Here is a 23,728-nt window from a genome sequence, read left to right on the forward strand (position 1 = left end):
CCCCATGGCAGGGGGTCGGACTAGATGATCTGCTCAGGTCCCTTCCGACCCTAGAAACTATGAAACTTTATCCTGTCAATTCCCGACTGGTACCTCTCCTAACACATGCTTCTTTAGGTCCTTGACTTACACTGTGGCATGCTAGAAAACTTATGACCGGGCTGACTTTTGCCATTATACCTCATTCTCTCCCTACATGCTGTCATCTTCTTGGGTAAACAAATCTACTTTTCCAACTAAACTTAATCCCATACTCATGATCAGGGATCCTGGTTTTTTCTGCTAAAAAAATTCCCAAATTTTCTGATTTAAAAACAACCCAAAATCCACATTTTTCTATGATTCAAATGAAACACCATATATGTATAGATACATATATCTATAAATATATCTATATTTATCTATATGGCATTTCATTTTAATCATGGACCAAGGTGGATTTTGGGTTATTTTTTTAATCAGAGAATTTGGGATTTTTTTTAATCAGAGAAAGCCAGGAATTAAAAAAGTAATCCAAAAATCCACATTTTCCCATGATTAGATAGATAGATAGATATTAGTCAGAGAATCTGGTATTTTTTATCAGAGAAAACCAGGATTTAAAAAAGTAACTCAAAATCCACATTTTTCATGATTAAAATGAAACACCACTATTTATACATACATACATACATACATACATACATACATACATACATATATATATATATATAGAGAGAGAGAGAGAGAGAGAGAGAGAGAGAGAGATCTATATTTATAGATATAGATAGATCGATAGATCTATCTAGCTATATATAGATAGATAGATCTATCTATACACACACACATAATAGTGGTGTTTCATTTTTTAGATAGATATAGTGGTACCATGGAAAAATGTGGAATTTAGGTTACTTTTCTAAATTAGAAAATTTGGGATTTTTGAAAAAAAACAGGATCCCTGATCACGAGTATGGGATTCAGTTTAGCTGGAAAAGTAGATTTGTTTACCCAAGAAGATGGCAGAATGTAGGGAGAGAACAGAGGTGTAATGGCAAAAGTCAGCCTGGCCATAATTTTACTACATTTGACTCTTCCTCAAACTTTTTCTTCCTCTGCCTTTACTGCTTTTTGTATATAGAATCTTGCTGATTTCTTTCAAGAGAAAATAAAAACAGAAAAAAGCATGACCTTTTGTCTACCCTAAGTCAGCCTCTCCTTCCTGTCAGCCTCCTCTCCCTCTCATATCACAAATGCAAAAATGTCTTCCCTGTGCTCCTCTTCTCACGTCATTTTCCTCAGTGAGCCCCGCAACCCATCTTCTGAAATCCCTCACATCAATTCTCAGCTCCTTCCTTATGCTTTTTAATGTTTCACTATCCTCTGGCTTTTTCTCCTCACAACAGAAATATGCTTTAATCATATCTCATCTTAAAAATGACCACTGTTGACACCTAGCTACTATGTCATTGCCCTTTTCCTTATCACCTACAAGCTCAACCATCTAAAATCACTGTCTGGAGTTTTTTCTTCTAGTTCCATCTGTCCTCTTCTTCCCTTTCCATTCTACTAAAACAACTATCACCAGAAGTTACTTTCGCCAACATTTCAAGTAACCTCTTCATAGACAAACCTAGGAGCAGTAGTCCACCCTCATCCTCTTTGATCAATCAGATATTTTTGACACAATCAACAAAGCTCTTTTCTTTTTGCAATCTTGTCCTCCCTGGGCTTTCTACTCCTGGTTCTGATCCCTCCTCTTAATCATTCCTTTAGTGCTCCCTTTAGTGATTCATTCCACTTCCACCTTTTGTGAAGTTTCACAGGACTCCAACTGTGGTCCCCTCCACTTGTTCTGGTACACTTTGTGTCTGGATATTTCATCTGCAATCACTGATGACTCACAGACATACAATTCTCTTGTAGATACGTCTCAGAGAATCATACGGTTGGGAAGGAACCTCAAGGGTCATATACAGTCCAACCCCTTGGCACAGATGGAGGCTTTGCTGTTCTTAAATTTTCTCAGATAGATGATTATCCAGCCTCTTCCCAGCCAGGGCCGAGGGGATGGAGGAGGGGATAGGGGACACATGCAGCAGAGCTCACCTACATGGTGTGGTCCATGGCTGCCTCCATGGCACCCCGCATGGAGCCAAGCCCTAGCTGCTCCCACCATGCTCCAGCCCCAGCCAGCATGTAGTTTCTGGTCGGGCTGCTCCTGATGCAGGTGCAGCTGCCTGGGTACAGATTTGTTCCCCTTGCCTCCAGCAGTGGCTTCTCCTCTTGCTCTGCTGCTCCTGGCTGGGAGGAAGCTTCAGCCAAGTGGTTTCTGCCCCAGCACAAAGGGCTCTGGCTCCAACTCCCAGCTGCTTTCCATTTACTGTGCTTTCCCAGTACAGGTGGCCAGGTGGGTGGAAAGCAGCTGTGAGCTTCAGTTGGGTGGCTCCTGTCCCAGCGTGTGGGGCTCTGGCTCCAGTTCCCACCTGCATTCCACCCACTCAGTCACCCATGGAGAGAAGCAGCACCCAGGTGGCTGCAGCTGGGCCAGTGGGCATGGGCTGGAGCACCGTGTGGGCTGCCACAGGCTGGGCTTGCCCCCATGTGAAGCGCCATGGGGGCAGCCATGGGATGGATTAAATCAACTGGCAGGCACCCCCCTGTGGGCCAGATCAATCAGCTGATGGGCTATATTTTGCCCACCCCTGACCTAACCTAAACTTTCCTTGCTACACCTTGATACCATTGCTCCTCTTTCTGCCACCACTGAGAACAGTCTAGCTCCATCCTCTTTGGAACTACCCTTCAGGTAGCTGAAGGCTGCCATTAAATTCCCCACCATTGTGGACAATGTTCTTTGGGTGAATCTGATATCTTTTATTAGACCGATTTAAATAGTGGGGGGAAAAAAATTTTGAGCAAGCTTTTGGGTTTAAAAACCCTTCGTCAGGCTGAGGAAGTTTCTGCAGTTGTGCACTCTTTCTGGATGGAATAAAAAGTAAAGAAGCCAGAGGCTGGGCTGGTATGCATACAAGACAGGAAGTCAGTGAGGATGTAAACTGAGTCAGTGTGTGAGAGACAGGCTGGGTGGGGGAGGGGAAGAGAAGGGGGATGAAGGGGTTCCCCAGGTACCTCTCCACTATTCATCCCCCTTCTCTCCCCCGCAACCCAGCCTGTCTCTCACTCACTGACTCCTCAATTTACATCTTCACTGACTACCTGTCTTGTACGCATAGCAGCCCAGCCTCTGGCTTCTTTACTTTTCATTCCATCCAGGAAGAGCACACACCGATTGCAGAAACTTCCTTAGCCTGACGAAGGGTTTTTAAACCCGAAAGCTTGCTTAAAATTTTTTGCCCCCCAACTACTTAAGTTGGTCTAATAAAACATATAAGATTTACCCAAAGAACCTTGTCTGCCCTTGTCCTTAGACCAACACGGCTACAACCTACACCCCCATCATTGTAGGGACAGGCCAATTATTTCCTATTACTTCTCTAGCTATCTACCTGCATCCCACTTTTATCTTTTGTGTTAGATTGCAAACTCTCAGGGCCAGGGGTTGTTTCTTTGTCTTGTTTGTGCAGTGGCCAACTCAGTAGGATCCTGATCCACCAGTGAGTCTCCTAGGAGCTATAACAATACAAATAAATAATAATAATTTCCCCGGTATCCAGTGGAGGTTTTTTATTTTTATATTATTTTAGAGTATTTAAGATTTTCTTTCCAGTTGAGAGTAATTCTGGGAGCCTAAATAGAAAAATATTGAATCAAATGAATTCAGCTCATTTACATTTTCATTTGCTGGATAGATGCTGCTCTCTCCTTTCCTGCCCACCGCATGTGCACACTGTCACAGGGCACTAAGGTGTGCCTGCTCCTTCGAGAGCAGAGGCAGCTTAGCTAGGGAGCCCTGAGAGCTTGGTAGGGCTCCACAGCTTCAGGTTTCCTTGGTAGCAGACTAATCAGGGTATTAGCTGGCACCTGCACCTGGTCAGCTGATTGGAAGGAAATAGCTGGGGATTAGGTCTCTGTCAGCAGCCAGGGGGAAGGAGCTTTTGCAGAAATGCTACTCCCAGATGCTTGATTGCCTATGCTGCTGCTGGTAAGACTAATGGGCTCGAAGTGCTCCTAAAGTATCTGGGGCTAGGAGGCACACACTGTTGAGGGAGAAGCTTGCCTCAAAGGGGCAGAGTGTGATCTCCAATGTTATTGCTGCTGTTACATTATAGCACAGGGGCTTGTATTTACGTTGTTATTTGAATCCAGTGGACTGGGACGAGGCTATTTGGGAAGGAGGAGGTCTCATTAGGGCTAAAGTGAGCGCAGTGCCAGTGAGGGCACAACAACAGGGCCGCAGCAAGCCCAGTGCCAAAGGATGCTGCTACAGGGGGTCGAGAGACCCCAGTGAGGGTACCGCGGATACAGGAGGTGAAGGGACCCCAAGAGGGCATGGCTACTGGGGCCAAGGGCCCAGTGACAACAGGAGGCCAAGCTAGACTGTGGCCTCATCAAAAAGGGACAACATTTAAGTAAAATCTGTGAGGCATGGGGCATGGTAAAGGTCAGTTTTGGAGCCATGCATCTAGCTCATAAGGCTTAGGGTGTCTCGAGAATCGCTGACTTTGAGTGAGATCTGGCAATGGATCCAAGATCAACAGGTTCTAGTGGGGTTCAGCAGGACCGTGACCATACAAACTCATGGGCAGCTTTCCAACTTATTATTATATCAACCAACAAGATATGACAGGCAAGCTTAGAAGGGATCCACAGGGTGGAACAGGAATGGTCATGGAGCCCAAGTGTCATCACGGCCATCCCTGGGGACCCTACGTCATGACACACACAAACAAACAAAAATAGGTAGATAGGGAGCTCACTTGCTTCTTCTGTCTATTTCATCATCATCTTCATCCAGGGTGAAGTCATGATTACCAAAGCGTGAGTTGAAACGGGTCTGGAAAATAAAAAATTAATATTTTTGTCTGTGTTTTTTGCTTTTTCCATTGCTGCTCATTTTCAGTCTGACTCAACGATCTTTCAATAAAGACTCTGACCACTCACCAGGATTAAACTTTTGGTGAGGAGTGTGATATACTGAGTAGTCAGAGTTGTAGAGATTCTGATGGGATAATGTGAAGAATTCAACAAACACCAATGAAAGAATGAACAAGGCAACTTGTTTTTCTTTATGGCCCAAGAACTTAACATTCACCCAAAACATTGATTAACAGCAGGCAAAGACAGATGGAGAAAAGTCTGGAATATTAAACAAACCAAGAATTTCTGAATGCGCCTAAAAACTGGTCTACATGGGGAAGTTAATATGCAGTACACCACGGGTGAAATTTCAGTGAATTAGGTACTCCTCACTAACTCCTTTTGTCAATTACCTAACGGGGAACATTTTACGTACACTGAGAGTGCCTTTGTGCAATGCAGTTCATTCCATTTTTAAAGCAACCTTGCATTTTAGTGCACTTTAAGTATCCCTATGGAGAGTTAGTGTGAAGTAGCTAGCGCTCTGTAAATTCACACCTTAGCTTAATGCACACTACATTCCCTGTATAGGTAAGCCCTTATTTAGCATGTGCAGACTTTCACTGAAATGTTTTACTGGACTTGAACACGTCACAATTACCTAAACCAAAGCTTTAAGCCAAACATTTTGGTGTACACAGCGAAGTGTAGTAGCTTGCTATTAAATCCACCTCAAAACTCTACGCATTTCTGCTTCCTGTTAGGAGGACATAACATTAGAAACTGTATAATCTATGAAGAACATCATTCCACACAAAAGAAAAAAAACGTTTTTTAAACTTCAGAAACTTGACTATGGTCTAACGACATCATGTAGGTGAAATAGGTGTGAATCTAAAATGCTCGATGTCAGCTTATTTTTTTAAAAACTTCATACACTATTATGAAGTACTTCTGCCCAACATCTATACCTCCTTATGGCAAAAAACGAAAACAAAACCAAAGCCCCTGAATGTCTAAGCCTTCCAGAAGGGCTTAATGGTGGGAAAATATGGCCTTAATATTAACACTACAAGGTTCCAGGAAAGCTCACTGAAGATTTCAGTGTGCCTCCTACAGATGATGTCACATACAAAGTATGCTCTTCCTATACCGCACCACAGAAGCTTCTTTTTTTTTTATTCCTCCATGAGTATCTCTGGGTATACCCACTGCAGGTTTGTGCTAGTTTCCCCTTCAAAAATGACTATCAACAGATATTTAATTTATGTCAATAATTGTTGTAATCCTTTCCCAAAGTTCTTAGTCTTTTCTGCATTGCCTTGCTACAGAAAGGAAACATATGATCCTTAATGTCTAAAAGCAAATGTCCACTGATAAGAATGAGAGAAACAGTATGGTCAGCTAAGTTGAAATCAGGCAACGAATCCATACTAAATCTTACATTGTAACTAATATCAAAGTGAGGGACAGAATGCAATACAGAGTCAATATCAAATGTAATAATGAACTGTTGACTTCTCAGACTAATTGTAATAGTCAGTGATACACTGACAATGTCTTTTGGAACATATCTTTTTCTGTGGCTATCACCTGTCCAAGCGCTTTTCAGAGTTGGGACAATTAAAGTATTTTCCTGCCAGAATAAAGTTCCATGAGATTGCAATAACTGTCTTCTGGAAACAATAAAAAAGTTTTAAAGACCAAATACAGCAGCAAAGAAGTATGTCTTTGGGAAACAGGAACTGAATAAACTAGTTAGAATTGGCAAATGTCATCGAGCTTAATAGTTACCCATGTCTCAGCTCCTTTGAGCAGTCTATTGAAAGTATTATGTTTGTATGTCAGTGGACACCAGTAGAAATAGCATAATATAGGGCAGCAGAGTATGATTGAGCATACCAGCATGAAGCCAAGAAAAATAATTAGAAATTTCTTGCTGTCTACATATTTCCTTTTTTGTTGCCCATTACAGGTTTACATAGAAATCTTTTGATTCTAGATCTTGATAAAAGATCTAAAAAGAAAGAAACCTAAAATAGGAGTATATCCTGAGGTAAACAGCCACACTCATTGGAGTTTACAGCTTCATGAGCTAGCCATTGAGGCAAAAAGCAACATATGTTTTTAAATAGATGTAACTCTCCTCTCATAGTTGTAATAAAAATGACTATGAGGGAGAGGTATGTTCAGACTACATTGCAAAGAAGGAAAAAGAAAAAAAGAAACTCTTAATAAATTCCAAAAAGAGAACTGTAAATCTTTTTCAAAGCTCTACCAGATGAAGTGACATAGTATGTGCACCTGCAAAAACTGTCAAAGTCATTTAAGAAAGCCTTCCATTACTGACGTACCCTGCTGTTTGCAGTTATTTAAGCTTTTAATTTCTGTCTTTTCTGCATTTTGAAGTGTGCACAGTTTTTTCATACCGTTTTATGAAAAAAAGGACAGACTTCTGTTTCCTTCCTGATTAGTGCTTTAATAACAACCAGACCGTTTAAATTTATTACCACAAGAAACCGTATTGTAACACTCCTTTCTTGCTGCACAAAAACTTTATAAAGTCTTAATAGACTGCTTTCATACCGTCTTTGTTTCTATATGGGAATCAACAAACTTCTTACAATTACTATATTATTTAGCTTCTGCTAATTGATCTGGTTTACATATCAAGCTCTCCATGTTTAAAATCTGTACGTGTGTAAATTTTGGGCATTCTGCATTTTTCTCATCTCAGTAGAGTAAAAAAGAATCTCTAGATGTCCCCATATATCTTTGGCTCTCTTAGATTAATGAATTTTTTCCTTCCATTTCATTCTCCTTTCTCTGTGAAATATAAAATATAAAAGATAACACAGAGTTCAGGATGGTTAGATGTGAATAGGTGGCAGTCTTCATAAAGCATTTCCCTGAATTGTCCAATAGGCTTGCATGTAAGGTATGAAGGAGGAACAATTGCAGTTCACAGATTCACCCAAGTTTAGGGCTGGAAGGGACCTCGTGAGATCATCAGGTCCAGGCCCCCTGGTCTGGGCAGGAAAGACTGCTGGGGTCAAATAACCCCAGCAAGGTATGAGTCCAGTCTTCTTCTGAAGATTTCCAGGGCAGGTGTCTACACCATCCCTGCTGGAAGTCTATTCCAGAGTCTGGTCACATGAACCATGCAGAAGTTTTTCCTTATATTCAGTCTAAACCTTCTTTTGGGATTTTATGACCATTAAATTACCCTGCTCAAAGCAGAACCAGCCCCAACTAGATCATCCCAGCTAAGGCTTTGTCTAGGCAGGTCTTCAAAACCTCCAAGGATGGAGACTCCACCACCTCTCTGGGTAGCCTGTTCCACTGCTTTACTACCTTCCTCGTGAGAAAATTCTTCTGAATATCCAACCTCAAGTTCCCTTGCTGCAGCGTGAGCCCATTGCTCCTTGTTCTGTCAACTTGATTTGGGATAAGCCATACTAACTCAGCCCCAAGCCTTCAGTAGTATCAATCTCTGTTGGCACCACAATAGCTTATGACATTAATCACCCCTGGAAGATCAACAGAATATTGCAATTGGTGGCCTGGTGACTAATATCTGATATTGTTGTTTCTTCACTTTTCCACTTCTTCTAAGACAAATTAAGATGTTTATGTAATTTTAACAAGACTATGGAAGATTAGTCATAATTCTCTTAACTATACTCCCTTGCAAGCCTCCACCTGCAAGAGGTTTGCAGTCTACAAGCTTGAAACAAATGCTGGGATCTGGGAAACCATAAAGAGTAGGTTATGGCAATAACTATAAATATGGACACAACCAACTAAAATAACAAAAGCTACAAAAGGAAAAAAGTTCTCTTACACATTTAATAATAAACTTGGTGGTTAAATAAACTCGTTGTGGCAATAATATGATAAATGAAGGAGCTAAATGCTAAGGATTTAAATGTTAGATTGTTACATTTTTGACAGAGCATGAAAGTCAATCTTTGAAATGTCAGCTTTTATTTAATACTGCAGCTTTCAGAAATGTACCTTTTTGGGAACAAGGTTTTTATTGATCAGTACAAACACAGGCACTTTAATAAGGCTATCGCCGTTAATTGTCCTGAGTGAGAACCAAATAGTCCTTTGATAACCAGGGGCACATATAAAGTTTCACTTTTTCTGACTACCCAATATATAAACAAGCATACCATTTCAAGATAAGATAGCTACTGTGTTTCATAGAAAATATAATAAGTACAGTTTCCATCTGGCTAATATAGAATAAAAAACCTAACTAAGAAAAGAAGTCACCAACATTTCTACTTGTTATCAGTCTATTTCTACTTTTCCCACCCTACCCTCCAAGTGCAACTGAAGACAGAATTATTGCTGCGCCTCCCAGAAACAAGGACTGTCTATCAGTTAAGTGTATTATCTAAGTGGCAACCCAGCCATTTTCTTTCCAGGTCCAAATTTTCAGACTAAAATAATGAATAAAGAGATGAGAGAAAAAACTTTGGGTTACATTTCATCAAGGTACAGAGAATGATAGAGAAGGACGAGAGGAAGAGACAAAGGTAATACAAACAAAATTGTGCTCGAGTAAATTTTCCCTTCTCCAGTGTACCACACATTTTCCATTTTACTAACCAAAAAAGTGCTTTATTTTAATATAGTGCTTAGAACTAGTATGTGAGAGTTGAAAAGGTCAGATCCAGCTGGTAATGCTAGATGAAGTTCAGACATATTGTACAAGTGGACACCTCCTAAATTTCAGAATCATGGCTCCTGCTTTGACAATGGAAAGCTATGATGCCTCACTCAAAAATGGCACCAGGATAGTTTGGATGTAGCTGGTTTCCCTAGATATTAAGTTAAAAGGATTAATTAAGAGGATACTATCTGCAAAACCCTACAGTTTAGTAACCTTCTGCCTTTTGTTATAATCAACCAACAAATGGGTAACTTGAGAAATGATGACTGTAAGCTAACAAAGATTTTCAGAGTCTCAGAAACAGAAGCTTCAATAAATAGAGGTAAGGGCATGACCAGAACAAAGTCAAGAATGGGGAGAGGTCAATGAAAGAAACAAAGAACTTAGGGGAAAATAATCTGTGAGCGCCTATACACGTACATTGAGGCTGCTCTGATGCACTACTATAATGCCTTGGAGCAGATTTGATTAATCGAGTCTGCTGAAGCATAATTGGCACACTCCAGCAGATTCCAGCATCATGTGCATCAACGTCCCTGCACTGAAAAATGGCAGCACGGGTGCTTTAACTAAAGCTCATTTGACGAGTTTTAGTTAAAGTGCCCCTGCTGCCATTTTTCAGTGTGAGGACACTGATACACATGATGCTCTGGGAGCTCTAATTCAACCGCTTCCCCTGCCTCCCCCCTATACACACTTCCTGGAGCACATGTATAAACACCCAATGAGTGTAATTGAGGGGGTAGGGGGGAGGTGTATCTGGACAGAAATAGGAAACATGACCTTAAGAGAACTTTCATTATAACGGCAGGGATAGGTGCCTCAAAGATTCAAATGTGGCTCCGTAACAGGGCAGCTTAGTTTTTTAAGAGGGGACAGACATGTTTTAGAAAACCAGTTGTGGGCAGTCAGCTATCCAGGAAGTATCCCTCTAGCCACTAAAAGCCTTGAGAGGAGAGCAGAGAGCAGTGAGCTGGGAGAAGGAGAAGTTTGTGGCCAAAAGGCAGACTGGAACCTAGATAAACTCGCTACTAGGAATGTGCCAGAGTGAAAGGGACTCTCCTATGGCTTGGAGAAAGGCTAAAAGTTTTTCTTTACTCATTTATTTGTTTGTTCAGTGAATTGTCTGTGTTAAGATGACTGGCTGGGAGTAAAGCCAGCATTCAAGACAGCAGGCACACCAACCCGCTTACAGGCTCTATTAGCAGTTAGAAACCCTAGAGTCACTTGCTAGCACCTATGTCCATGTGCAAGGAGATGAAAAGAGCATTGGAATTAGAATCAATTTCTCTACCTTCCCTGGGATTGTAAATAGTTTGCAAAGCTGAAGGATGAACCTGGAGATTTTTTCTAGAAATTAGCAAGAACTAAAATAAGAGTAGGCTGGAGGATGTAGCCCAGATAGTATCAAATTCCTAAAAACATTGGAGGGTGTGAGCTCCATTTGACAGTGATGGTTACTGTTACAGTTATTACCTGACTCATCCTATGCCTGTTCTCTGTGATGGCTGTACCTTACAGGTACAATACCTGGAGGAGAAAAGTCAAGATTATATTCTGCAATGAGAAGTATGGCTATACAAAGGAACAGAGGGATTCTGGTAACATCTTTACTGTTCACAAAGGCTCAAATAATCTGGTTGTCACATATTATGAGAACCTGGAGCTGCTGGAAGCTTTCAGGACTGTAAAAGATCAGATACAGGGCCAGAAGTGCCAGTCAGTAAAGTCAAAATCCTGTTGATAGTGATGATGGAAGATCACAGACCCACAATTGACAGAGCAGGTTCCCTGCTTGGAAAGAAGTGGTGTTTCCTTTGATATCAAAGAGCCTTGCAATAGTAGAAATGCCCACCACTGTATGCCCAACTAGGAAATTACATCATAAACAAATGAGATATATTTCCAGATTCTCATTTACTGGCCATGTATTAAATGATTAATATATATATATCTCCAGAAAAAAACAGTGTTACAATGGAGTTATGGTTGGGGATAGCTCTGTAATTTGGGCTAAAATATATTAGGAGAATGGGAAAAGTATCTTCTAAACAAGCAGTCTGAATCTAAAGCCCCATAGCAGAAAGACTCTGTTGCTTTAGCAGGCTAGGATATTGTGGTAAGAAACAAAGGTTATTAGATGCAAGTTCCTCTCAGAGGGAACAGAAAAAAAATACCTATTAGTAATGGCAATAATGGTCATGGAAGCCACATTCTTTTGTAAATGCAGGATAAAACCCTATTGGTGAGGAAAGTGGAAAGCATGAAGGCTCTGGAAACAAAGAGGCTTCCATGATAGATCTCAAAGGTTCATAGTTTTGGCAGTGAGAGTCGAACCCAAATGTTCAGAATTCACAATTTCTTGGGAACTGAGATGTAATTGACATGAAAATCATGACAGGTTTAACCAAAGTAATATATGCTGGGGTTTTCTATCTGCCTTCTCATTTTTTTGCTCTGTAGAATTCATGTTTTTGTGCTTTATTTCATAGCCCTGAGACAGAAAACATTTTTAAAACAGTTAAGATTGATATTCCCAAATTAATCACATCAGCCCAGAGCTGGGATTTTAAGGGAAGCACTGAAGACCACAAGACTCGTGATAAAAATTAGGAGTTGGTGAGCCTATATCATTTTCAACTCTGTCCCTTTCAGATTTATAGATTCTGGAAAAGCCAACCTGAGGGTGGAGCTCTCAAGCTGGGTATGTACACACATACAAAAATTAAAGTTACTGCAAGGGGTTTGTACCTTGGAAACAGCAAACTTGATCCCCGAACTTATCAACTCTGAGCCCGTGACAAAAAGATTTAAGAGGATAAAATCCACTTGTTTGTTCCATACATGTAGGAATATTCCTCTTGAAGGTGTAGATTGTATTTATCACGAGTCCTCTGCAGGAAGGTATATTTTCTTTTGCTCTTTCTTCCCTCTTTTTTTTTTTTCCTGACAACCCTACTTTGCTCTACTTCAACTGAATCTTTTCTTTCTCTAACTCTTAGTTACAAGAAAGGCAAGAGACAGAGCGGGAGCAAGAGAGAAAGGTTAGAATAATAAGACAATGAGAGCTAAAGCTGGAGACAACAGGCTGCTACCAGTGCTTTTAGGTCAGGAAGGATAGTCAGCTAGAAAAGAAACAGGTGAATGGATGCCCTTGCTTCTGCTAGGTGGAGCCATAATACTGTCTGTACTTGCTGTTCTTGGGTAGGATGATAAAAGAAGAATACACAACAAATAAAAGCAGGAAATAGATGCCAGCACTAAATTGCCAATATATTGTCTACTCCTTTTTATTTCAATTAACTTAACAAAGAAAAGAGCTTTTCCTGATTCTCTCATACCATACTCAATACAGCACATTTCTCTTTCAAACCATTTAAAAAAGGAGTCCTTCGTGCATGTGACACTAAGGTGTAGGTTTTTTTTCAGTTTGGTTCTACTTATTTATTTATTTAATAGCAGAACGGCTTTTCGATTCATTAATTCCAGAACTAAAATACACTGTATAAGCCGAAAGAATGCACCTGCCACACTTTCATTTTTTAGGTTTCTCATTTGGATAAATGTGAGGCAGTGTATATTGGCAACTTTCCCTGAAAAGGCCAAACACTCATTTAAATGCCACAAAGGCCCATCACAGTTAGTGGATCAGCTTCTGGCCCTTCCATGTTTGTTTTGGAAATTTCATGGCTGGCAGAGATGGTTCTTAAGTGTGGTTTATAAATGGGGAAGCAAAATGACACGAGGGGTAGGTGTCTTATATAAAAACAATAGCATGTAAAAAAAAGCAAGTTTCAACCACAGAGAAACTTGCACCAGTCCTGTAGCTAGTTCCAAGTATTTTTTTTGTATTTCATGGACATAAGATCTTAAAGGAAAAACATGGGGAAAAAAAGAAGGTATTTTCAAAATTTTAAAAAGCTCCTTTATTTTTTAAAATCATGAATCTGTTCAATCAATACTTGAAACAAGCCATTTCCCTTTTAATTATATTTCATAATGAATGGCAGGAGTACACTCATCTCAAAAAGGGTTTGTTCAATAAAATAAGGAAATCAGTAGATTTTCACTGTTCAGAAATCATATCTACAAAAAGCATTGCTTTGTTTGAATAATGTAATTAAGCAGTATTTGGTAGCCGTGTGCTCCAGAGGAACAACACTTATGTGACAGAACAACACTTCAGAATAGTAAGAGCCACAACCTGAAACTAAAACTCTTTTAGTTAATACAATTCTCTTAAGATAATATGTACTCTTTTGTCTCTAAAAAAATCTTTTGATGTGAGGAACCAAGATTCTCCATACAGCTTTGGCCATTATTTTATGCTTAGTGCATTCAAGAAAGATATCAGGACCACCAGAGGGCACTCTTGTAATCTATAATTTGAATTTTTTGCTGTCTAGGTTTTTCACTTTTAATTAAAAGAAAAGCGGAACATTTTGCAGAATGAAGATCTCTTACTTGGCATACAAAGACAAAATATTTTCCTCCGAATTAAAAGAAACTAATATTACCTACAGTGTATACAGATTATACCCACTTTTGTCCAAAATATATAATTTACCAATTTATTGAGGTTTACTTCTAAATAAGTTATTTTATAGGATGTTTGCTTAGTAATTAAGCACACTGTTAATTTACACATTAAAATTTATTCATCGTTAGTGCGCATGACAGCTGTCAATTGTAGTATTTTATCTACATTATTCAAAGGGGAATAGAGTTACTCAAACTTCACGCTGGATTTTCAGTGGGCATTAGGCATCTTGACAGTGGCTATTCTGTTTCAAACACTTTATCTGAAGCCAAACACAACAGAACACAGAACCAAAGTTTTTATGTTACTGAAGTGATTTATTAATTTGTATTTGATTTATGAAGCTGTATACCCTATTGTGATGTTCTACTGGTGTTTCATTGCAGAATTTGTGCATTTTCTTCTTTGACTGGATTTATATTCAGCATTCCAATGTCTCAATTATTCTGCAATTCCCTTTCTCCCGCTTTTCCTTTCTGTTACCAGAATTTTTTCCCCTCTCCATGACCCACTGTCACCTTAACTTCCCAGCTTGGAAGGGCAGTGAGCTACCAGAAACTCTTTGCAGCAAATGATTATGTTGCTTTTTTTACTGGCCATTGGGGGGTACTGATGTATGGGGCAATCAGTATTCTCCCGAAGATGCTGAACACCTCTCCTGCCTGGGACTTGCTGTATTTGTTAAGCAGGAACCAGAGTGTGCATACTGTAACTTGAACTGTGCAAGTTCTAATTCATTTTATCATACTGCACTATGTAGCTGAGCATTACACGCATGTTATACTTTAAAAGAAAAAAAAGAAAACAGAATTGATGTGGTTAATTCTCATATTTGGAGAAACCAGGATAACAGGATCATCTAAACTGTCTCTTGTTATACTTGTTATGTAAACATGTTTCAATAATGAAGTATACACATAAAACACTTTAAAACACTATATTCAAGACCCAGCATAGACATGAAAAGGAGTTCATGTGGTTGCTTCAATATATGTGTATTTAAAGTAGTGTTGACACACTGGGATTCCTGGTAAATCCACACTTACAATCCAAGTGCCCTATTTTTTATTATGGCTACAAGTTACTGCATGCCTAAAGGTAAAAGTATTACGTACATTTCCTTAGAGACAAGGGTGCATTGCTAGCTTATTAATTATAAAATGAGCTCATAGTTGTTAAACAGTACTCTGCAAATCTGCTAGAGTGTTTTATAAGCCACTGAATACATAAGGACTGTTTAAATCCTGAAATACTCCATTTTAAATACACTATAACATAACCCAGGATAATGGTTACATATGGTAAAACTACATAGATCATATTCATAAAAACTAACTGATCTTCCTTTGATCTTTGAAACTGCTTTTTCGGGTAGGGGGGAGGGGCACAATCTTAACATGGTTGCATTTATGCACTTGCACACCCAGAAATCTGTACTACATGGATGTAGGTAAGGAACAGAAGTTAAAATGGATTCGATAACACTGACTCCTCAGTATCTTAATATAAGTATTACAAAAAAAAAAAATCTGTCCTCAGTTAAAGGAATTCAAGAATAAAGTTCTCCAATATGTGACTGAATAAAGTCAATGGGGGCTGAAGCATCTCATGTTCTAAATTAGTTCCTTTCAAAATGTTTTACCTGAAAATTCGCATAGTATGTCAGACACCTAATTTACTTAGAAAGTAAATAATATTAGAGAGATGTTATTACTTCAAGGCATGAATGAGTTAACAGTAGTGTATATGCCAAGGTTTTAATAAGGCTTAACAATAAAAAAGCTTCAATCCTCCACTTTCACTAGATTTTGTTGTTGTGGTTTTCCCTTGCTTAGGGCAATCCATCTGTTAATGTTGACTTGCAATACAGTTAAGCTTGTGCACATACAAAAAGCCCAGAATAGCTAACCTAAGCAAGAGTGGGCTAAAATGTATATTATACAAAGAGAACAATTCTTTTAGGCTAAGATGAATTATGTGTGTTCTTTTCTTTTCTTTGGGAAAGATTTTCCAAACACAAATTATAAGAAGCCAATATAGCCACTATCATTTATTATAACAGATTTAATTGTTTATCTTCTGATTAAGCTTCAGCAGCCTTTTTACATATCATAATTCATTCCGACTTACTGTTAATTTTTAAACGTCTATTGCAGATCTGAAAAAAATTAAAACAACCACGACAGCAGTGGTAAAGATTAGTAAATATTCATTGTTAAAAACTGCTTTGCACTGTGACCAGTGCCAGTATTCTCACCGGGCCAAACTGGCCTTGTTTTCAATAAAACCAGAGAAGTATCCTTTCCCTTGAGCCCTGTTAGGCTGAGGCTGCAGTTGGAACTGTCATCTTCACACAAAAGCAAAGGGGCTGGGTTTTACAAACGTAAAGCCTAATTGGGAGATCTTCATGGTTGTACCCTTGACATTTATTTAAGCCTCATCAACAAAACAGGAAATAACTACTAATTAGCAGACCAGCATACAAACTATTATTTGCTGGGGTAGAAAGCAGATTCACATTCTACTCTAGAAAATATCCTTGTAATGAAATAATTGTAAAATTATCTCTGAAATGAAGAATACTTTAGTGTTATAGACTACCTTATAATACTACTTAAAAAAGAAAACATAAGATACTTATCTGAAGTAATCGATAAGTAATTTGATATTTCTAATTTACTCTTTGGAAAGCAGCAGTGGGAAACGGAAAGCTCCATCCATAGGCCAATAATGAAACAGAAAGTGTAACACAAAGAATTTAATGTTTCCCTGCTATGAAAAGATTTTATGTGAAAGGGTTGGTTATACTGGGAGGGAGGGAAAGGCTTCATTTTTCTGAGGTAAGAACAACATTTAAAATTTTCTCACACTGGGTTTTTTGGAGGTCTTCAGGTAAGTCAATTTTCCACTTAACCAATCTGGTGCCCCTATTTAGAATATATATTTAAAAAAGCATAAGCTACTAGATAACTATTAGCACTATTCTAATTATTCAGTGACTACCCAGACATGACAGCAATGGGCAACATTTTTGTAGACAGAAAGATTAATCAAGAGAGGCAGAGAGAGAAGAGGAGGTCCAGCAACAATTGTGAAGCAATGAGTGCAATTCATTTGCTTTTAGTAATGATTTCGCACGTTTGTGTGCATGTGCACACATGTGGGCGTACACATGCTTTCAAAGACAGCAGTTAGATCAGTACGTTATTTGCAAGCTGACTCAAATAACCGCGAAATTTAAAAACAGCAGCAGCAAACTATAGGAGTTAGGACTGGTTGTGACACTACAGAGATAACCATGTTTTGGGAACACACAGTCCAGATTGTTTGAACTGTGCAAGACCAAAGTTCTTGGCAAGTGATTACAGTTTGTTGTTCCTTGTCCACTGACTGCTTGTGACATTCAAGGGAGGGTGGGGGAGGGGGATACAGGACATGCTGCTCTCTCAGCAGGCCAAAGATATGGGGCCATTAGTGACAGAGCTTGTCTGGTAAACAAGCCCCTGCTTTCTACAGTACAGTTAGTTTTCCCCTGCATTATACAGGACACAAAAAAAAAGTCTCAAGTTGTTCTGCTCTGATACACTGCATCACTCCGAAAGCAGCATGTGTTGTTTTCAAAAATAAAGAAGTTGTCTAGTAAACAGTATCGGACTAAACCTTAGCTGTCTATGCCTGCTTGAACAAAAAAAGGTGTAACTGCTGAAAAATCCTGCTAGCACATATACGCAGCAGCCTTACCATGGGCTAATGCTACCTTTGTACAATTTACTAGTATTGAGTCAAGTATTAAGATGAAACAATTAAGGAGGCAGAGCAAACAGAACTAAGCATAAAACAAATTAGTAAACTGTAAGTGTGCATATGTTCAGTATTTGGATACATAAGAATACATCTGAATGTGCAGATATATCTTTAGGCTGCACTTAGATAATAGCATATATACATGATAAATTAACTGAGTATACAAATAGATGTATGTATGTGAATTTATATTAAATTGAGATGTGACCTTTTATTAGGACATATGTTATGGTTGCCAAAAACTGCATATGTTTGGTACCAATATTAATTGTAGTATTACATTTTTAAAATAAGTATATCTGGGAGTCTTTTTTCTTGATAATCACAGCAAGACAGTTATATTGCATGATCAACTGTGTTTGCTGATTTAGCAATGAAAATACACCGAGGGCACACAGTTTCAGACTTTCTCTCCGTCTTTAAAAGAAAGCTAAAAACAAGGAATGGTGTAGGACCTACATTAAAAAAGGAAGTGCTCACAGAGTTTCTTACACTCATCCAATGGGCTCAATATTAACATTTATTTTCAACCTCCAATTCAGCAGATCACTAATTAACACTTATTTTATAGTGGAGTCAAAACACTTTTCCTTTGATTATTGTTTGAAAAACAGGAAATTATTTAGAAAATTAGAATTCTGTTATAATGTCATGATACTGAAAGTAAAACAACACAGTCTTTTGATCTTTGGCACTCATCACTTACCTGAGAAGGAAATATTTGTAGTATAGAAAGTAGAAATTTGTATATATTAATAAAAATGTACAATCCTACTAAAGAGAAATCAGAAAACAACTATGCATCACATTACAGAGCATAAGGCTCAATAATAAATGTAATTCAAACATTAAGGAATTAAAGAGTTAAGCTGAGCTGCAACAGAAAATGAGAACCGTTAAAGAAATTAAGAACAGAAAGTAAAGGATATGACATAGTGGGCACATGTGCATTAAAGTGCTTTAGTTAATGTGCATTAAATCTAGTACCTCCAGGCACTTTTACACATGCTCCAGGGATGGGGGAGGAGGATCCAAGAGCCACTCTAATTAAAGTGCCTCAGCATCTCGTCTATCAGCATCTCCACGCTTCAAAATGGTGGTGAGAATGTTCAAACTAAAGCTTGCTCAATGAGCTTTAAAGTGCCCATGCCACCATTGTGAAGCATGAGGACACTGACACACAAGATGCAGGAGGCTGCTGGAGCACTGTAATTACCATGCTCCAGCACACTTGATTAATCAACTCCACCTGATGTGCTGACTTAGTAGCAAATCACAACATGATAATCAACTTAAGCAATATCTGAATTAAAAGATTCAATTGACTTTTAAACAATATATTAATGACCAACACTGTATCATACATAATGAAAATGATAGTTAAAGATAGGAATCAGGTTGTGCATGTCAGAACTCCTTAATTTTTGGAGGGCAAGGATTTCTTTGGGTGATATCTTTTATTGAACCAACTATGTACTTGGGATAGAGATAGAAAAACTTTCAAATGCAAGCTATTCTTTGTCAGGTCTTGTCCTGGGGAACATTTCTTAAAAAGTGATGCTTGTTTTTTTATTGGAAATGAACCTTATGCCAATACAATTATTTATCTAGTGGAAGTCCATAAAAGATGCACGCTGCTGAATCAGCTGTCAAACACAGCATTCCTTAGATTTCGCCAGTTCTTACGTAATTACCCTATGCATTTTCTTATCAGTACTTTTGAAGAAGTAACAAAATACAGCTTTTATTGGATAGTTTTTGGAAACAGTCATGGGACTAGAAGTTTAAATTTCAATTTTCATTGATTTTGATGGGATTTAAGAGATCAAATCAATGTCTCAAAATGTCTGTCTTCTTCCCTTCAAGGAGGGCAACATATGAATAGCCACATTATCTCTTATGAAGCAGTACAATCTGCAAGGAGTATCATTAAGTTTACATCATATTCCTGCATATAGATAATAGAAATTATCAGTAAATGTCTTCACCAGCACATCAGTGTGACTCAAAAACATCTCCCTCATATTTCAGGACAATGAAAGCGTAAGATTCTTGTGCCTTACTTGAGCAAGTTTTCGTTTCTCTAAACTTCCTCTCTTCTCATTGTGTACTGTGTAGACTGGAGTATACTGTGCTGCACTTGAACTTTGAGTTTCATGTTCTTCATCACTTTCCTACAGAAAAAAGTAGATTTAAAATCCTTATTTATAGCAATTACTTCAGTCTGTCCAATTGAAATATACCTACGTAAAGCAGTAAATGTTACTTTAACAAATAAGACTATTATTAAAAGTCTGTCACAAAATATCACTCAGAAACAAAATAAAAATCAACTTTTCAGGAAGCTAAGATACCCAATGAATCATTAAGATGTCAAGTTTCAAATGCATATAAAATATTTTTAGAATATTGAGATAAATATAAAAACAACATTAAAAACAGTCCCCTCTACCCACAAAGCAAATCATAAGAGATACAACTCAACAGGAAAACTTGGTGGTGAAATGCCTTTAATCAAAATTCACTCTGATATTTCTATAATGTTACTTCTGAACGTCGTTTTTTTATTCAGTTTCAACACTGGCATTGTACACTGATCTTATGAAACCAAAAAAGACAACTACACCTTCTGAATTTCATTGTACTGCAAGACTCTCCCATCTTAAAGTCACAGCTCGAAGCAAAGGCTTCAATTGTGATATCAAAGCAATCAACTTTATGAAAACATACATCCTGTTAATGTATCTTTGAAGACCTCTGTTGTTCTATGATAAAATATGCAAACAATAAAGAGATTATTCAGTGGATGCATGGAATGACAGATAGTTGCCAGAGGGCTCGTTATGAAAAATGTATTGTTGAACAAAGGGCTAAGCATATTTCAAAAGTCATTAAAAACACAAATCTCATGTGATTTGTAAAGTATAAGCTTCGAACTGATGCAAGCGGTAAGGTAAGAAAGTAAAACTAATCTTACATACCTTATGTTTTAACTTACTCCTCACTTCTTTTATTCCCTGCTTTGCATGACTTTTAGCCTAGAAAATTAAAACAAAAGGGCATAAGTAGCAATGCAAGATACCAGTTGTGTTCAAATAACATGCCTTATAAAGCTATTCTTAATGAAAAATTAAGCTTTTTTACATTATGTGATAAAGGAAGGATAATGATCTGTCACTAGCCTTGCATGTGCTATATCAGCTAGTCATACCTATGTTAATAAGTGTTATCATAATAAAGGTTGTTTCTCTGTTCATGCACATCAATATTATTAAATACAATATTTTAGCCAACATATTACTAAAAACAGGTTAAAAATTAATCAACCTATTCTGTAGCACCCAAGTTTTATTTAAAATGGTCTTTTAAATTTGAAGAAATATTTATCAGCAATTATTGTTGAAAAAATATTAAGTTTTTCAAGACGACTGCTATCATGTTCCAGACTGGCAACCTGCAAAGCAACATCAATCTTAAGAGAAATGATGTGATTTCATATGCAGATGGAGATTTTTGCCCAGTGTTGCTGAACAGCATATTGCTGCTATTTAGGAGGAAATTTTGTGTGCATTAGACAGCCGTCTTACTATTGTTCATGACAGTAGTTTGCACAGAGAATGGACCCACGAGCATCCCTCAATACAGAGGGCTGAAATATCATTCTAGATGACAAGCAGTTGTCCCCCAAATTTTCTGCATTTTGTATTTTCCTAGGAAAAATATTAATTTGGTTTGAGAGAAGCAGGAAAACTTTCCTACATGAGTCCAATTAGATTAAAAGTAACTTTAGAACCAACTTTTAAAAATGTTCTTGAGAATTCCAGCTTATATTTTTAGTAGTGTTGTATTGATATGGAAAGTTCCTAAAAGCTTGTCTAACATCTCTCCCAACTATAAAGTTGGTTTAATAAAAGACATTATGAAAAAAGTTGTGCTTTCTACAATTTTTCACATTTAAGATCATATAAAAAAACCTCATAGTCTGTACATGCAAATTACCTACACAAAACCTGCTCTTACTTTGCATGCAGATGTAATTTGTGAAGACCATTATATATTTTTCTGTGCATACACATTTTTGAGAATGAAAAACACTTCTTTAAGAAGCCATATTGAGGTGTTCTGAAAATTTGACTATTAAATCACGTACCCAGCAGCTCTTTCACAAAGCAACGAGGTGTCAGGTAGAAGATACTACTGCGAGAACAACTGTTATCTCCCAACTCGGACTCACAGCATTTGGACATGCTTGGGGTGTTCTGTAAAGATTCTAGGAGAAGGTACCAACCCTATTATTGTTTCAGTACCATCCACCAGATAATCCTCATTTTAGTACGAGTAGTATTCCACATTCCCAGCAGTAAGTATACGGGCTGCTGTACGTATGCAAGAAAATAATGTAACAGAAGACATCTAGGTCTGGTCTTGCAATTTGCTCTCTGTGAGAGGACATGTGTACAGACCTTCACAGTAGTTAATGGGACTTCCTTCTAAGTCAAAGAGTTCACTTAAAGAAAAAATGTCTGTGGCTATTAATAGGCTAGGAGAAAATAGGGTAACCTCATCTAAGCTAGTACAAACTAAGGAGAATATTTTCTAGCTAACCTGCTAATTAACTATTTTTAAATAAATAAGTTCATGAAAACAAAGAATTTGTATTTACTCTTTCTAGCCTCATGGCTTGTTTTATTTTGAATATATGAAGAATTCAAGATTTTTTTTAAGTTGATGAATTCGGTTTTATTTTAAAATAATTTTAAAACTGGACTCAATCTGAAAATAAATCAACTTGAGTTGGGTAAGGAAAATATAACAAAGGAGTCCAAAGTCTACATCTTTTTTAATTACTGCGATTTTATGAACCTCAAACCAATTAGTATGAAATAGGCTTGCAAATAAAAAAAATGATTGTATTAATATCTTGTATGCAACAGCATGTCTGGATGGCAGACCTTCCCTGCCAAATGATAAAAATGCTTCCATAAGCACTTTAGATACTGTTGCCAAGGTGCAGTTGTATCTGCTCATGCCAGGGCTGTTTGCTGCTTGGAGACTGATTCTTATTAGAATTAAAAACTTTTTTAGCACACTAATGCCAAAAAGGATTCTTAAATGTGTAGTTACATTTCCACCTACTTTCAGTTTATAGTGTCATGCTGGTGTAAATGGGCTTTAGAATGAATGAGTGTTTTCAGGGTCCCCATTTTAATGTTGTTGTTTTTTTCCACTGTAGTGGAGGTCTTCAGCTGCATGTCACGCATGTAACAGGTAAGCTTCTCTTTGTATTGTAAATAAAACCAATATAATATATTAAATATCTGAAAACCAGGAATGTTTATTTTTCTAAATGAACTCCTCCATTTCTAAGACTGAACTGAAACATGAATGCAAACTAAAAACAGTTCCTGAGCCTGTAATGTTTCCTCTATAGCACATGGGTGAAGTATACAGCCCTTTCAGTATTTAAGAAATACTAGATTCTATAATTACTGCAATTTTTAAACATAAACAGTTTGGGGAAAATGATCTTACAAAGTTGTACGCTGTTTTCATGGCAGGACTGGCTTTGGTCACTGCTGTGTTGATTAGTGCACCTCCTTTCTGAAATAGACAAAAAATTACTTTAATAATCCTTTCAACAAAGGTCAAAAGTTAGATAATAGCAAGCAAAACACATGAGGGCCTGCCATGAAGTAAAGTAGTAAAATAAAAGTCTTTGTTTTCAAATTAGAAAAATGTCC

At 37.9% G+C, this 23,728-nt stretch overlaps 1 protein-coding gene across 2 annotated transcripts in view; it reads right to left on the reverse strand.

The window, feature by feature from the left end:
• DENND1B (DENN domain containing 1B) overlaps positions 1-23,728 on the reverse strand; it is a 356,403-nt gene that overhangs the window by 5,639 nt on the left and 327,036 nt on the right. For both annotated transcript variants that reach the window (XM_019502038.1, XM_019502037.1), the window contains 4 exons: positions 23,520-23,588; positions 20,969-21,025; positions 20,051-20,161; positions 4,860-4,936 (listed from right to left, as the gene is read on the reverse strand). In XM_019502038.1, coding sequence (XP_019357583.1) covers positions 4,860-4,936; positions 20,051-20,161; positions 20,969-21,025; positions 23,520-23,588 — 314 coding nt within the window. The remainder of the gene's footprint in view (positions 1-4,859; positions 4,937-20,050; positions 20,162-20,968; positions 21,026-23,519; positions 23,589-23,728) is intronic.

This window comes from Gavialis gangeticus, unplaced genomic scaffold (assembly GCF_001723915.1).
Source record: "Gavialis gangeticus isolate Ggan-Ray unplaced genomic scaffold, GavGan_comp1, whole genome shotgun sequence".
Taxonomy (NCBI): Eukaryota; Metazoa; Chordata; order Crocodylia; family Gavialidae; genus Gavialis; species Gavialis gangeticus.